The sequence below is a fragment of the Nerophis lumbriciformis genome, linkage group LG39, assembly GCF_033978685.3.
Source record: "Nerophis lumbriciformis linkage group LG39, RoL_Nlum_v2.1, whole genome shotgun sequence".
NCBI classification, from domain to species: domain Eukaryota; kingdom Metazoa; phylum Chordata; class Actinopteri; order Syngnathiformes; family Syngnathidae; genus Nerophis; species Nerophis lumbriciformis.
The window spans coordinates 12,125,831-12,138,074 of record NC_084586.2 but is presented as its reverse complement, the minus strand read 5'-3'; the positions used below and the strand labels follow the sequence as shown (position 1 = coordinate 12,138,074).

Sequence of the window (12,244 nt, the reverse complement as noted above, 5' to 3'; positions counted from 1 at the left end):
TACAGTGTTAATCAAAATTAAGCATTAATATCCTCGTAAAGGCAGACTTTCTAATCTAATTGTATTGTACATACAGTATATACCAGAGCTGGGCAAATATTTTGACTCGGGGGCCACGTTGAGAGAAAAAAATGTGTATGTGTGTATAAATTATATATACACATTTAGCTGTAAAAACCTGCTGTACAGTATGTGTGTTTGGGTCCCTTTTTTCAGTAACACTAATACGAAAAGTCACAATGTCCGATAGTTCTAAAAACATTATGACAGACTACCACAAAAAAACGGAATGGAATTTTACAGATTTTTACAGAATGAAAATAAAGAAAGTGGGATTTACAATATTAACTATGAACAATAAAACGTTGAATATTAACATATGAACATCGCTCCTGTTTTACTTCTCAGACCAGCTCCTCGATAGACATCTTTCACAATCTAGCAAAACACAACAAAAATGTAAAAAACAGCAAAATATGAAGGCAACGTGTTATCTATACTGTACCTACAATATGATATATTATCATGTACAAATCTGTTTCTGACACACGCGTTATGGGCTGGCTGTGCTGAAAAGAAACTCCGCCCACTCTGCTTTGTTTCTCGTCTGAGCTGCTGACCTCCACCCCTGATCACACATCTCTCCTACCCACTTCTCCAAAGTGGGCTGGCTCAGGGTGGAGGACAGAGTAAAACAAATTGCACTGAGCCTAGTCTATAAAATTCGCTACACCTCCCTGATACCGAAGTACATGTCAAACTACTTCCATAACGTAAATGACCGCCATAACCACAACACCAGAGGGAGCTCCACAAACCACGTTAAACCCAGTCTTAACTCATTCTCTTTCTATGCCACATCAATATGGAATGCACTCCCAACAGGTGTAAAAGAAAATGCATCTCTATCCTCCTTCAAAACCGCACTAAAAGAACAACTCCAGGCAACTACAACCCGAGACTAACCCCCTCCCCCCACCACATCCCACCTCCCCGGATTGTAGATAATCAAATGTAAATAATCAAATGTATATACTTGTTCTTATGCTTACTGAACTCACTATGTTCACTGCTCGCTGTACATATCCTACCAAGTGAGACCTACACTGTTTCAATGTCCATTTCTCAGATGATATTATTGTTGATGACTGATGTGCTGATATCAACCAAACTTAACCCCACCCCCCTCCACATGCCACCCCCCGGATTGTAAATAATGTAAATAATTCAATGTATATACTCTGATGATGATTAACTTGTGTGATGACTGTATTATGCTGATAGTATATATTTATACCATGAATTGATTAACGTGGACCCCGACTTAAACAAGTGGAAAAACTTATTGGGGTGTTACCATTTAGTGGTCAATTGTACGGAATATGTACTGTACTATCTACTAATAAAAGTCTCAATCAATCCATCAAAACGTAGATTACCGTAATAACTTGTACAACATCTAAAAGTGCAGATTTCGACTATTTAAATAATTTCTATAGTTCAAGATTTACGATCATTTCAAAACTGCACATCATAATGGCGGTGACAGTTTTGATGTTAAAGGTCTAAAAAAATGATGTAGAACGTCCGAAGGGCCGGATTGGAAATGATAACGGGCCGTATTTTGCCCAGGTCTGGTATATACGTACAGTAATGCAGTGGCATCTGTTATACACTGTAGTACAGTACATACAGTACTTATTGTTTCATGTTGTTCTTTCAGTCTGTTTTTCTTTAAAAAAAAAAAAAAAGAACATTATACCTGTGATGATGTCATTGCTCATGCCAACATCTAGTCAAAACAGATTTACACGTCGATGTATTTCCACCTGCAATACGAGTACTCGCTCCTTCTGATTAGTACGGAAGGGTGCTGTGTCATCAAGCGTCCTGTTCTCCCGTGGCCTGCATCAACCCGACCTTTGAGGAGGGCGAGTGCTGCCCCGCCTGCCTCAGTGAGTCATCACATGAAACCATCCTGAAAGCGAGCCTCCACTAACAAATGGCATGTGTGTTTTTGCGTACGTGAAGACGAAACGGACGGGTGGTCGATGTGGTCCGAGTGGACCGAGTGCTCGGCGACCTGCGGGCGTGGATGGAAGCGACGGGGCCGGTCGTGCGACGGCGACGCGGGGTCCTGCCCTGGGGCGTCGGTTCAAACCCGCGGCTGCACGCTGATCAAGTGCGCTGGCGACGGTACACTCTTGTTACACGCTGTTTATTTTTCTTGTTTGACTGACTGAGCACATGTGGTCCAAGGACTCTGGCGCTGTGAGCGCTCCACGTGAGAGCGATTTCAACTTCACTCAAATTGGATTTTAGAAATGGCGAGACACTAATTGGAACCATGTTTCTGCTCTCCGACGGCGTACACGACGCTGAGAGGATGTGACGTGTGGAGAATTCTGTTCTCATGTTTTAGCGCACGCTGATGGGAGCTGGGGGCCGTGGTCGCCATGGTCTCCGTGCACCGCCACGTGCGGACAGGGCGACGTCACGCGGGTCCGACTGTGCGACGATGCGCCACTGCGAAAGGGAGGCAGAGGGTGCCGGGGCATCGCCATGGAGACGCAACCTTGCAACAATGCACTCTGCCCAGGTGGGTACGCACCAGTCTCACAGTAGACCTGATTACAAGTCAATTACTAATATTATAAAGTTAGTGATAAATAATTTTAGTAAAGGCAATACAAAAATAATTTTTTAAAAATCCAAACAAAATGATGAAGTAAAAAAACTGTTTGAGCAAAGGCAAAAATTGTTAATATATATTTTTTTTTAAATAAATAAATAAATAAAGTAGAAATAAAAGATAATTGATTTAGTAAAAGCACTATTTAAATAAAATATATATATATATATATATATTAGGAAATGCTATTTTTTCACGAAAATAATTTATAAAAAAGTACTATTTTTGGAAATTAGTTTTTAAATTATTTCCAAAATAATAAAAATATTTTTTTAATAATTAAATGAAATGAAATATTATTAAATAAGAAAACTGTATTCTTAAAACATACTTGCCAACCTTGAGACCTCCGATTTCGGGAGGAGGGGGTGGGCGTGGTCGGGGTGGGAGGGGGCGTGGTTGGGGGCGTGGCTAAAAGGGGAGGAGTATATTTACAGCTAGAATTCACCAAGTCAAGTATTTCATATATATATATATATAATATATATATATAACAAATACTTGACGTTCAGTGAATTATAGCTATATTATATATATATATATACGTATATATATATATATATATATATTTTATTATATGTATATATATATACGTATATATATATATATATATATATATATATATATATATACATATTAATAAATACTTGAATTTCAGTGTTCATTTATTTACACATATACACACACATAACACTCATCTACTCATTGTTGAGTTAAGGGTTGAATTGTCCATCGTTGTTGTATTCTCTGTCAGTATTTTTCTAACCATGCTGAACTCTGATGATGCATTGATGTGTGGCACGCACAAAAGTGCTTTCATCAAATGCACTAGATGGCAGTATTGTCCTGTTTAAGAGTGTCACAACATTGCTGTTTACGGCAGACGAACTGCTTTATGGTATACAAAAACGTGACTGCTGTTGTTGTGTGTTGTTGCCGCGCTGGGAGGACGTTAATGAAACTGCCTAACAATAAACCCACATAAGAAACCAAGAACTCGCCTTCCATAATTTTACAGTTATAACGTGATTGGGCAGGTATGCTGGTTATATTGTGGGTTAGCGGACTCAGGTCCTCATGGACCTGAGTCCGCCTGAATTTCGGGAGAAAATTTGTCCCGGGAGGTTTTCGGGAGAGGCGCTGAATTTCGGGAGTCTCCCGGAAAATCCGGGAGGGTTGGCAAGTACGTCTTAAAATTACCCCAAAAATATATGGTTGAAATACATGATGATAGTATTTATTAGAAATGATTCAAATAAAAAGGTAATATCATATTTTGCCCCTTCTGTGCTAATTCAGATACACTAACGGAAGTCATAGAAACACATCTCTTACAGTGTCAATCAAAATTAAGCAATAAAGGCCTACTGAAATCCACTACTACCGACCACGCAGTCTGATAGTTTATATATCAATGATGAAATCTTAACATTGCAACACATGCCAATACGGCCGGGTTAACTTATAAAGTGCAATTTTATATTTCCCGGGAAACTTCCGGTTGAAAACGTCTAGGTATGATGACGTTTGCGCGTGACGTCAATGGTTGAAGCGGAAGTATTCGGACACCATTGTATCCCAATACAAACAGCTTTGTTTTCATCGCAAAATTCCACAGTATTCTGGACATCTGTGTTGGTGAATCTTTTGCAATTTGTTCAATTAACAATGGAGACTGCAAAGAAGAAAACTGTAGGTGGGATCGGTGTATTAGCGGCGGCTGCAGCAACACAACCAGGAGGACTTTGAGTTTGATAGCAGACGCGCTATCGTGACTACAGCCTTGCTGTCCTCACCTTGACTTCCTCCGTGTACGGGCAGCCGACCGCATCGATGATCGGGTGAAGTCCTTCGTCGCGCCGTCGATCGCTGGAACGCAGGTGAGCACCGGTGTTGATGAGCAGATGAGGGCTGGCGTAGGTGGAGAGCTAATGTTTTTAGCATAGCTCTGTCAAGGTCCCGTAGCTAAGTTAGCTTCAATGGCGTCATTAGCAACAGCATTGCTAGGCTTTGTCAGGCGGTACATCATTAACCGTGTGGTTACAGGTCCAGAGTTTGGTAGTATTGTTGATATTCTGTCTATCCTTCCAGTCAGGGGCTTATTTTTTTGTTTTTATCTGCATTTAAGCACGATGCTATCACGTTAGCTCCGTAGCTAAAGTGCTTCACCGATGTATTGTCGTGGAGATAAAAGTCACTGTGAATGTCCATTTCGCGTTCTCTACTCTCATTTTCAAGAGGATATAGTATCCGAGGTGGTTTGAAATACAAATCCGTGATCCACAATAGAAAAAGGAGAGAGTGTGGAATCCAATGAGCCCTTGTACCTAAGTTACGGTCAGAGCGAAAAAAGATGCGTCCTGCACTGCACTCTAATACTTCACTCTCACGTTCCTCATCCACGAATCTTTCAACCTGGCTCAAATTAATGGGCTAATCGTCGCTTTCTCGGTCCCAATCGCTCTCGCTGCTGGTGTAAACAATGGGGAAATGTGAGGAGACTTTCAACTTGTGACGTCACACTACTTCCGGTACAGGCAAGGCTTTTTTTTTTATCAGCGACCAAAAGTTGTGAACTTTATCGTCGTTGTTCTATACCAGGGGTCGGCAACCCGCGGCTCCGGAGCCGCATGCGGCTCTTTGATCACTCTGATGCGGCTCAGCAGCTTACTTGCTGAACCCCCCGATTTTCCCGGGAGACTTCTGGATTTCAGTGCCTCTCGCAGAGAACTCCCGGGATTAGCATTCTCTGATTTTCAACCTTACAGTTATAGTAAGGGCGTGTCATGATGGTACAGCATTTGGTGCCATCTACAATCTGTACTAACAGCATGCCAGCCCAACCCCTTGTTATACAGTATGCATCTTCTGCTTGCACACGTACGTGACAGCAAGGCATACTTGGTCAAGAGCCACACAGGTTACACTGACGGTGGTCATATAAAACAACTTTAACACTCTTACTAATAATGCGCCACACTTTGAACCAAAACCAAACAAGAATGACAAACACATTTCGGGAGAACATCTGCACCTTAACACAACATAAACACAAATACCCAGAATGCCATGCAGCCCTGACTCTTCCGGGCTACATTATACACCCCTGCTACCACCAAACCCCGCCCCCACCCCAACCCTGCTCCCTCACACATCAACCCCCCCTCTGTGCGTCGGTTGAGGTGGGCGGGGTTTGGTAGCGGGGGTGTATAATGTAGCCCGGAAGAGTTAGGGCTGCATGGGATTCTGGGTATTTGTCCTGTTGTGTTTATGTTGTGTTACGGTGCAGATGTTCTCCCGAAATGTGTTTGTCATTCTTGTTTGGTGGGGGTTCACAGTGTGGCGCATTATTAGTAAGAGTGTTAAAGTTTTGTTTTTTTATACCGCCACCGTCAGTGTAACCTGTGGGGTTGTTGACCAAGTATGCTTTGCTGTCACCTACGTGAGCAAGCGGGCAGGCACGCTGGTTGTAGTGGGTGCTGTATGCTGTACCATCACGGCACGCACGACGCTGACAAGTGTCATTCATATATAACCCGCGTGCCGCACCAGCATTCAAATTCCATATTAAGGTATGGGCAGCTTGTCTGAGACCCCTGGTTTATACATAGCACAAAGCAAAACAAAAACATCTTATGCATTGTTATTTCACTTAAAATTTCAAAAAAAAATTGTGGCTCCCATTGTTATCTTTAATTTGTGAAACTGGTCAAAATGGCTCTTTGACTGGTAAAGGTTGCCGACCCCTGTTCTATACTAAATCCTTTCAGCAAAAATATGGCAATATCGCGAAATGATCAAGTATGACACATAGAATGGATCTGCTATCCCCGTTTAAATAAAAAAAATTAATTTCAGTAGGCCTTTAATATCCTCGTAAAGGCAGACTTTCTAATCTAATTGGATTGTGCATACAGTATATACCAGAGCTGGGCAAATATTTTGACTCGAGGGCCACATTGAGAGAAAAAAATGTGCCGTGTGTGTATGTATAAATTATATCCGAGTGGACCGAGTCAAAGTCAAAGTGTACGTGCAGTTGCAGGAGGCTGGGCGGACTGGTCGGAATGGGGTCTGTGCTCCAAGTCGTGCGGGGGAGGCCTGTTGAGTCGGGAGAGGACGTGTTCCAACCCTGCACCCCAGTATGGCGGTAGGCTATGCGCTGGAGACGCTACGGACTACCAAGCGTGCAGCAAACAACCATGCCCTTTAGGTAAACACACAAAGAAATGCTAACCGTGCTAACTTCATTAGCCTGAGCTGAAGATGTGGTTTCTGTTATGCACACTGCAAAATGTCAGTGTTCAAAAACAAGACAAAAAAATACAAAAATTAGGGGTATTTATTTGAACTAAGCAAAATTACCTGCCAACAGAACGAGAAAATTTGGCTTGTCAAGACTTTCCAAAACAAGTAAAATTAGCTAACCTCAATGAACCCAAAAATACCTTAAAATAAGTATATTCTCACTAATAACAAGTGCACTTTTCTTGGTAGAAAAAAAGGAGACCTTTTTGCTCAATATGTTGAAAAATATTCTTAAATGAAGTAAATGCTAGTGCCATTATCTTGACATAATGATATGCGCTCGGCATTACATTTCTTGAAACTAGCAAACTTACACTAAAACATACTTGCCAACCCTCCCGGATTTTCCGGGAGACTCCCGAAATTCAGTGCCTCTCCCGAAAACCTCCCGGGACAAATTTTCTCCCGAAAATCTCACGAAACTCAGGCGGACCTGAGTGACGTGTCGACAGCCTGTTTTCACGTCCGTTTTCCCACAATATAAACAGCATGCCTGCTCAATCACGTTATAACTGTAGAATGATCGAGGGCGAGTTCTTGGTTTCTTATATGGGTTTATTGTTAGGCAGTTTCATTAACGTCCTCCCAGCGCGGTAACAACACACAACAACAGCAGTCACGTTTTCGTCTACCGTAAAGCAGTTTGTCTGCCGTAAACAGCAATGTTGTGACACCCTTAAACAGGACAATACTGCCATCTACTGTACATGCATATGTGACAACAACATCTACGGCTTTTAGAGAGTGCAGTGCACAACTGCGCACACAACAAGGAGACGAAGCAGAATGCATCATCAGAGAGGGTGTTCAGCATGGTTAGAAAAATAGTGACAGAGAATAGAACAAGGATGGACAATTCAACCCTTAACTCAACAATGAGTAGATGAGTGTTATGTGTGTGTATATGTGTAAATAAATGAACACTGAAATTCAAGTATTTCTCTTATTTATTTATATATATATATATATATATATATATATAGCTAGAATTCACTGAAAGTCAAGTATTTCTTATATGTATATATATATATATATATATATATATATATATATATATATATATATATATATATATATATATATATATATATATATATATATATATATGAAATACTTGACTTGGTGAATTCTAGCTGTAAATATACTTCTCCCCTCTTAGCCACGCCCCCAACCACGCCCCCCCCCCCCCTCCCGAAATCGGAGGTCTCAAGGTTGGCAAGTATGCACTAAAAACTAATTTATATTTCATAATGGAAAGGCAACAAGGCAACCGCTTGTTACTCTCGGGGTCTACTAGCTGCTCAGGCAAATCATATTGTCTAAAAATGCATTTTTCCATCGATAACATGACATCATCGCGCCAAGTGCGTGCTCTTTCAGTCAATTAGTGCGCATATATACAGCCCGGCCCGCGGCCAAATTGTTCTTAATTGTAATTTTGAGGAATTCATCTGAATGTGCATGAACTATTTCTGTTCAAAATTGTTTGAAATGTCACATGTTAAATGTTTAAATAGTCAGTTTACTGTACTGTGCCAACTGTACTACTTTATGAGTACGTGTTTTCTATTGTTTCATTGAAAATAAAACAGCAAAGTCCATTTGGCTGTCATCTGTTTTAATTATGAGACACAATTGTGTCAAAGTCAGGATTTTTTATTTCATGCGTGAAATAAGAAATTATTACTTTAAAAATGTAGTTTTATACTTGTGAGTGTTGATGACTCAGCTCTGCAACAGTTGATATTCTAGTTTCAAGCATGTTTTACTCAATATAGGTCATCAAATCTCAGCAACAAGCTGTAATATCTTACTGAGATCATTTAGGACCAAAACCCTTAAAACAAGTAAAACACTCTAACATAAAATCTGCTTGGTGAGAATAATTATCTTATCAGACGGAAAATGAGCAAATATCACCCTTATTTGAGATATTTAATCTTACTTAGATTTCAGTTTTTGCAGTGATACCGCTAATTAGCGACCCCGGCGCTATTTAGCTGTGTATACTGTGCACCTGCCGTCTATAGAGTGGGATTTATAGTAATATTATATATTCAACGATTACTCACAGTATAGTAGTATTGTAGCTCCCCTCTGGTGGAGTGCACCAGGGCTCGTATGTCATCCTACTTTGCTTTGGGACACGTCTGCAGGAAAAGAGAGTGAACATTTGCAAGATGAATTCACATTAAACTGTGCAGAATACGACCATTGTGTGCTTTTCAGACCCGTGTTTGCTGTCGACTCCGTGCTTCCCCGGCGTGGCGTGCTCCTCGCGAAGTGACGGCTCCTGGCAATGCGGGCAGTGTCCGCTGGGTTCCCACGGCAACGGCACTCACTGCGAAGACGACGACGAGGTGAAGTGAGTCCGGGTTGTGGATGTTTGTCCTCCTTAAAAGACACTTGTTGCTTGTTGGGCCGTCTCTGCAGTGTGAGGTGGCGGGCGTGTGCGTTACCGAGTGCGTGAACACGGACCCTGGCTTCTTCTGTCTCCCGTGTCCTCATCGTTACAAAGGCAACCAGCCCTTCGGCCTCGGGCTAAAGGAGGCTCAAAGGAACCGTCAGGCATGCGTTTGTTTACTCCCTCTGATGACTCTTCCTGGACCGTTGGGATGGTTTTACAAAACCCAAAACCAATGATTTGCAAATCCTTTTCAACTTATATTCAATTGAATAGACTGCAAAGACAAGATATTTAACGTTCGAACAGGTAAACTTTGTTATTTTTTTCTAAATATTAGCTCATTTAGAATTTTATGCCTGCAACATGTTTCAAAAAAGCTGGCACAAGTGGCAAAAAAGACTGAGAAAGTTGAGGAATGCTCATCAAAACACTTATTTGGAACATCCCACAGGTGAACAGGCTAATTGGGAACAGGTGGGTGCCATGATTGGGTATAAAAGCAGCTTCCATGAAATGCTCGGTCGTTCACAAACAAGGATGGGGCGAGGGTCACCACTTTGTGAACAAATGCGTGAGCAAATAGTCGAACAGTTTAAGAACATTTCTCAACCAGCTATTGCAAGGAATTTAGGGATTTCACCATCTACAGTCCGTATTATCATCAAAAAGTTCAGAGAATCTGGAGAAATCACTGCACGTAAGCAGCATGCCGTGACCTTCGATCCCTCAGGCGGTACTGCATCAAAAAGCAACATCAGTGTGTAAAGGATATCACCACATGGGCTCAGGAACACTTCAGAAAACCACTGTCAGTAACTATAGTTTGTCGCCACATCTGTAAGTGCAAGTTAAAACTCCACTATGCAGAGCCAAAGCCATATATCAACAACACCCAGAAACGCCGCCGGCTTCGCTGGGCCTGAACTCATTTAAGATGGACTGATGCAAAGTGGAAAAGTATTCTGTGGTCTGACGAGTCCACATTTCAAATTGTTTTTAGGAAACTGTGGACGTCGTGTCCTCCGGACCAAAGAGGAAAAGAACCATCCGGATTGTTATAGGCGCAAAGTTCAAAAGCCAGCATCTGTGATGGTATGGGGGTGTATTAGTGCCCAAGACATGGGTAACTTACACATCCGTGAAGGAACCATTAATGCTGAAAGGTACTTACAGGTTTTGGAGCAATATATGTTGCCATCCAATCATGGACGCCCCTGCTTATTTCAGCAAGACATTGCCAAGCCACATTCTGCACGTGTTACAACAGCGTGGCTTCGTAGTAAAAGAGTGCGGGTACTAGACTGGCCTGCCTGTAGTCCAGACCTGTCTCCCATTGAAAATGTGTGGCGCATTATGAAGCCTAAAATACCACAACAGAGACCCCCGGACTGTTGAACAACTTAAGCTGTACATCAAGCAAGAATGGGAAATAATTCCACCTGAAAAGCTTCAAAAATGTGTCTCCTCAGTTCCCAAACATTTACTGAGTGTTGTTAAAAGGAAATGCTATGTAACACAGTGGTAAAAATGCCCCTGTGCCAATTTTTTTTGCAATGTGTTGCTGCCATTAAATTCTAAGTTAATGATTATTTGCAAAAAAAATTAAGTTTCTCAGTTGGAACATGAAATATCTTGTCTTTGCAGTCTATTCAATTGAATATAAGTTGAAAAGGATTTGCAAATCATTGTATTCTGTTTTTATTCACTATTTACACAACGTGCCAACTTCACTGGTTTTGGGCTTTGTACAAATGTCTCCGCTCTGGTTTTTGCAGGTGTGCGAGCCGCACAACCCGTGCAGAGACAACACACACACCTGCCACAAGCATGCAGACTGTGCGTACCTGGGCTTGGCGTCGGAGGTCCTGTACAAGTGTGTGTGCGCGGTCGGCTTTGCCGGCGACGGTTTTCTCTGTGGCGAAGACGGCGATCTGGACGGCTGGCCCAACCACAGACTGACCTGCAAAAGGAACGCCACGTATCACTGTCAAATGGTAGCGAGACCACAACCAGCCTTCGTGATCTGTGGCAGGAAGTGATCCAACTAACATGATTGATCGCAGGACAACTGTCCCGCGGTGCCAAACTCGGGACAGGAGGACCTGGACAAGGACGGGCGAGGCGACGCCTGCGATCCCGACGACGATAATGATGACATCGTTGATGAACAAGTGCGGTATTAACCACTTCCCCTTGGATTTCTGAAATACTACACGCTAATGTGTGTTTTGCAGGACAACTGCCCGCTGGTGTACAACCCTCGACAGTTCGATACCGACCGGGATGGCGTCGGGGATCGCTGTGACAACTGTCCCTTTGAAAGCAACTCGCTGCAGACGGATACCGATGGCGACGGCGAGGGGGACGCCTGCAGTATTGACATCGACGGAGACGGTAGGAAGCTGTTGAATTGTAATGACTATATGCATCTTACATTTCTGCAACCTTTTATTTGATCTTCTCAAAGGACAATTCTATAGAAAATATAATTCGGAGTAGCAGTTTAGGTCTACGAGCGACACACACTGTGTAAATATCAGAACGGTGGTCGTTTTATTGCCTTATATTTTTTTATTTCTACTTTATTATTTTTTGTATTGATAATAATAATTTTGTACTTTATCTTATTGTTTGGATTTTTTTAAAATATTTTTTGTATTGCTTTTACTCAAAACTATTATCGCCACCTGAATAATATTGATATTCTAAAAATATTTGGACTGCCGTTATTCAAAATATATATATATGATAATATTAGCTTTATTACAATAATTTCTACAAAAAATACTATTTAACTTACTAGGACCAAATTGTCATTTTTTTCATGCTCATATTCT

The 12,244-nt window shown here is 41.7% G+C and overlaps 1 protein-coding gene and 1 long non-coding RNA gene across 2 annotated transcripts in view; one reads left to right on the top strand and one right to left on the bottom strand.

The window, feature by feature from the left end:
* The window catches only part of LOC133577853 (uncharacterized), a 54,087-nt gene that overhangs the window by 7,899 nt on the left and 33,944 nt on the right, over nucleotides 1–12,244 (bottom strand). The window contains exons 2-4 of the long non-coding RNA XR_009811776.2: nucleotides 11,252–11,367; nucleotides 9,232–9,341; nucleotides 9,073–9,150 (exon numbers count right to left, since the gene is read on the bottom strand). This is a non-coding gene — a long non-coding RNA (uncharacterized lncRNA). The remainder of the gene's footprint in view (nucleotides 1–9,072; nucleotides 9,151–9,231; nucleotides 9,342–11,251; nucleotides 11,368–12,244) is intronic.
* LOC133577846 (thrombospondin-2-like) overlaps nucleotides 1–12,244 on the top strand; it is a 61,289-nt gene that overhangs the window by 22,719 nt on the left and 26,326 nt on the right. Inside the window, exons 5-13 of the mRNA XM_061931915.1 lie at nucleotides 1,862–1,955; nucleotides 2,032–2,196; nucleotides 2,423–2,599; nucleotides 6,732–6,905; nucleotides 9,230–9,360; nucleotides 9,434–9,568; nucleotides 11,183–11,401; nucleotides 11,471–11,578; nucleotides 11,642–11,801. Of these exons, the coding sequence (XP_061787899.1) occupies nucleotides 1,862–1,955; nucleotides 2,032–2,196; nucleotides 2,423–2,599; nucleotides 6,732–6,905; nucleotides 9,230–9,360; nucleotides 9,434–9,568; nucleotides 11,183–11,401; nucleotides 11,471–11,578; nucleotides 11,642–11,801 (1,363 nt within the window). The remainder of the gene's footprint in view (nucleotides 1–1,861; nucleotides 1,956–2,031; nucleotides 2,197–2,422; nucleotides 2,600–6,731; nucleotides 6,906–9,229; nucleotides 9,361–9,433; nucleotides 9,569–11,182; nucleotides 11,402–11,470; nucleotides 11,579–11,641; nucleotides 11,802–12,244) is intronic.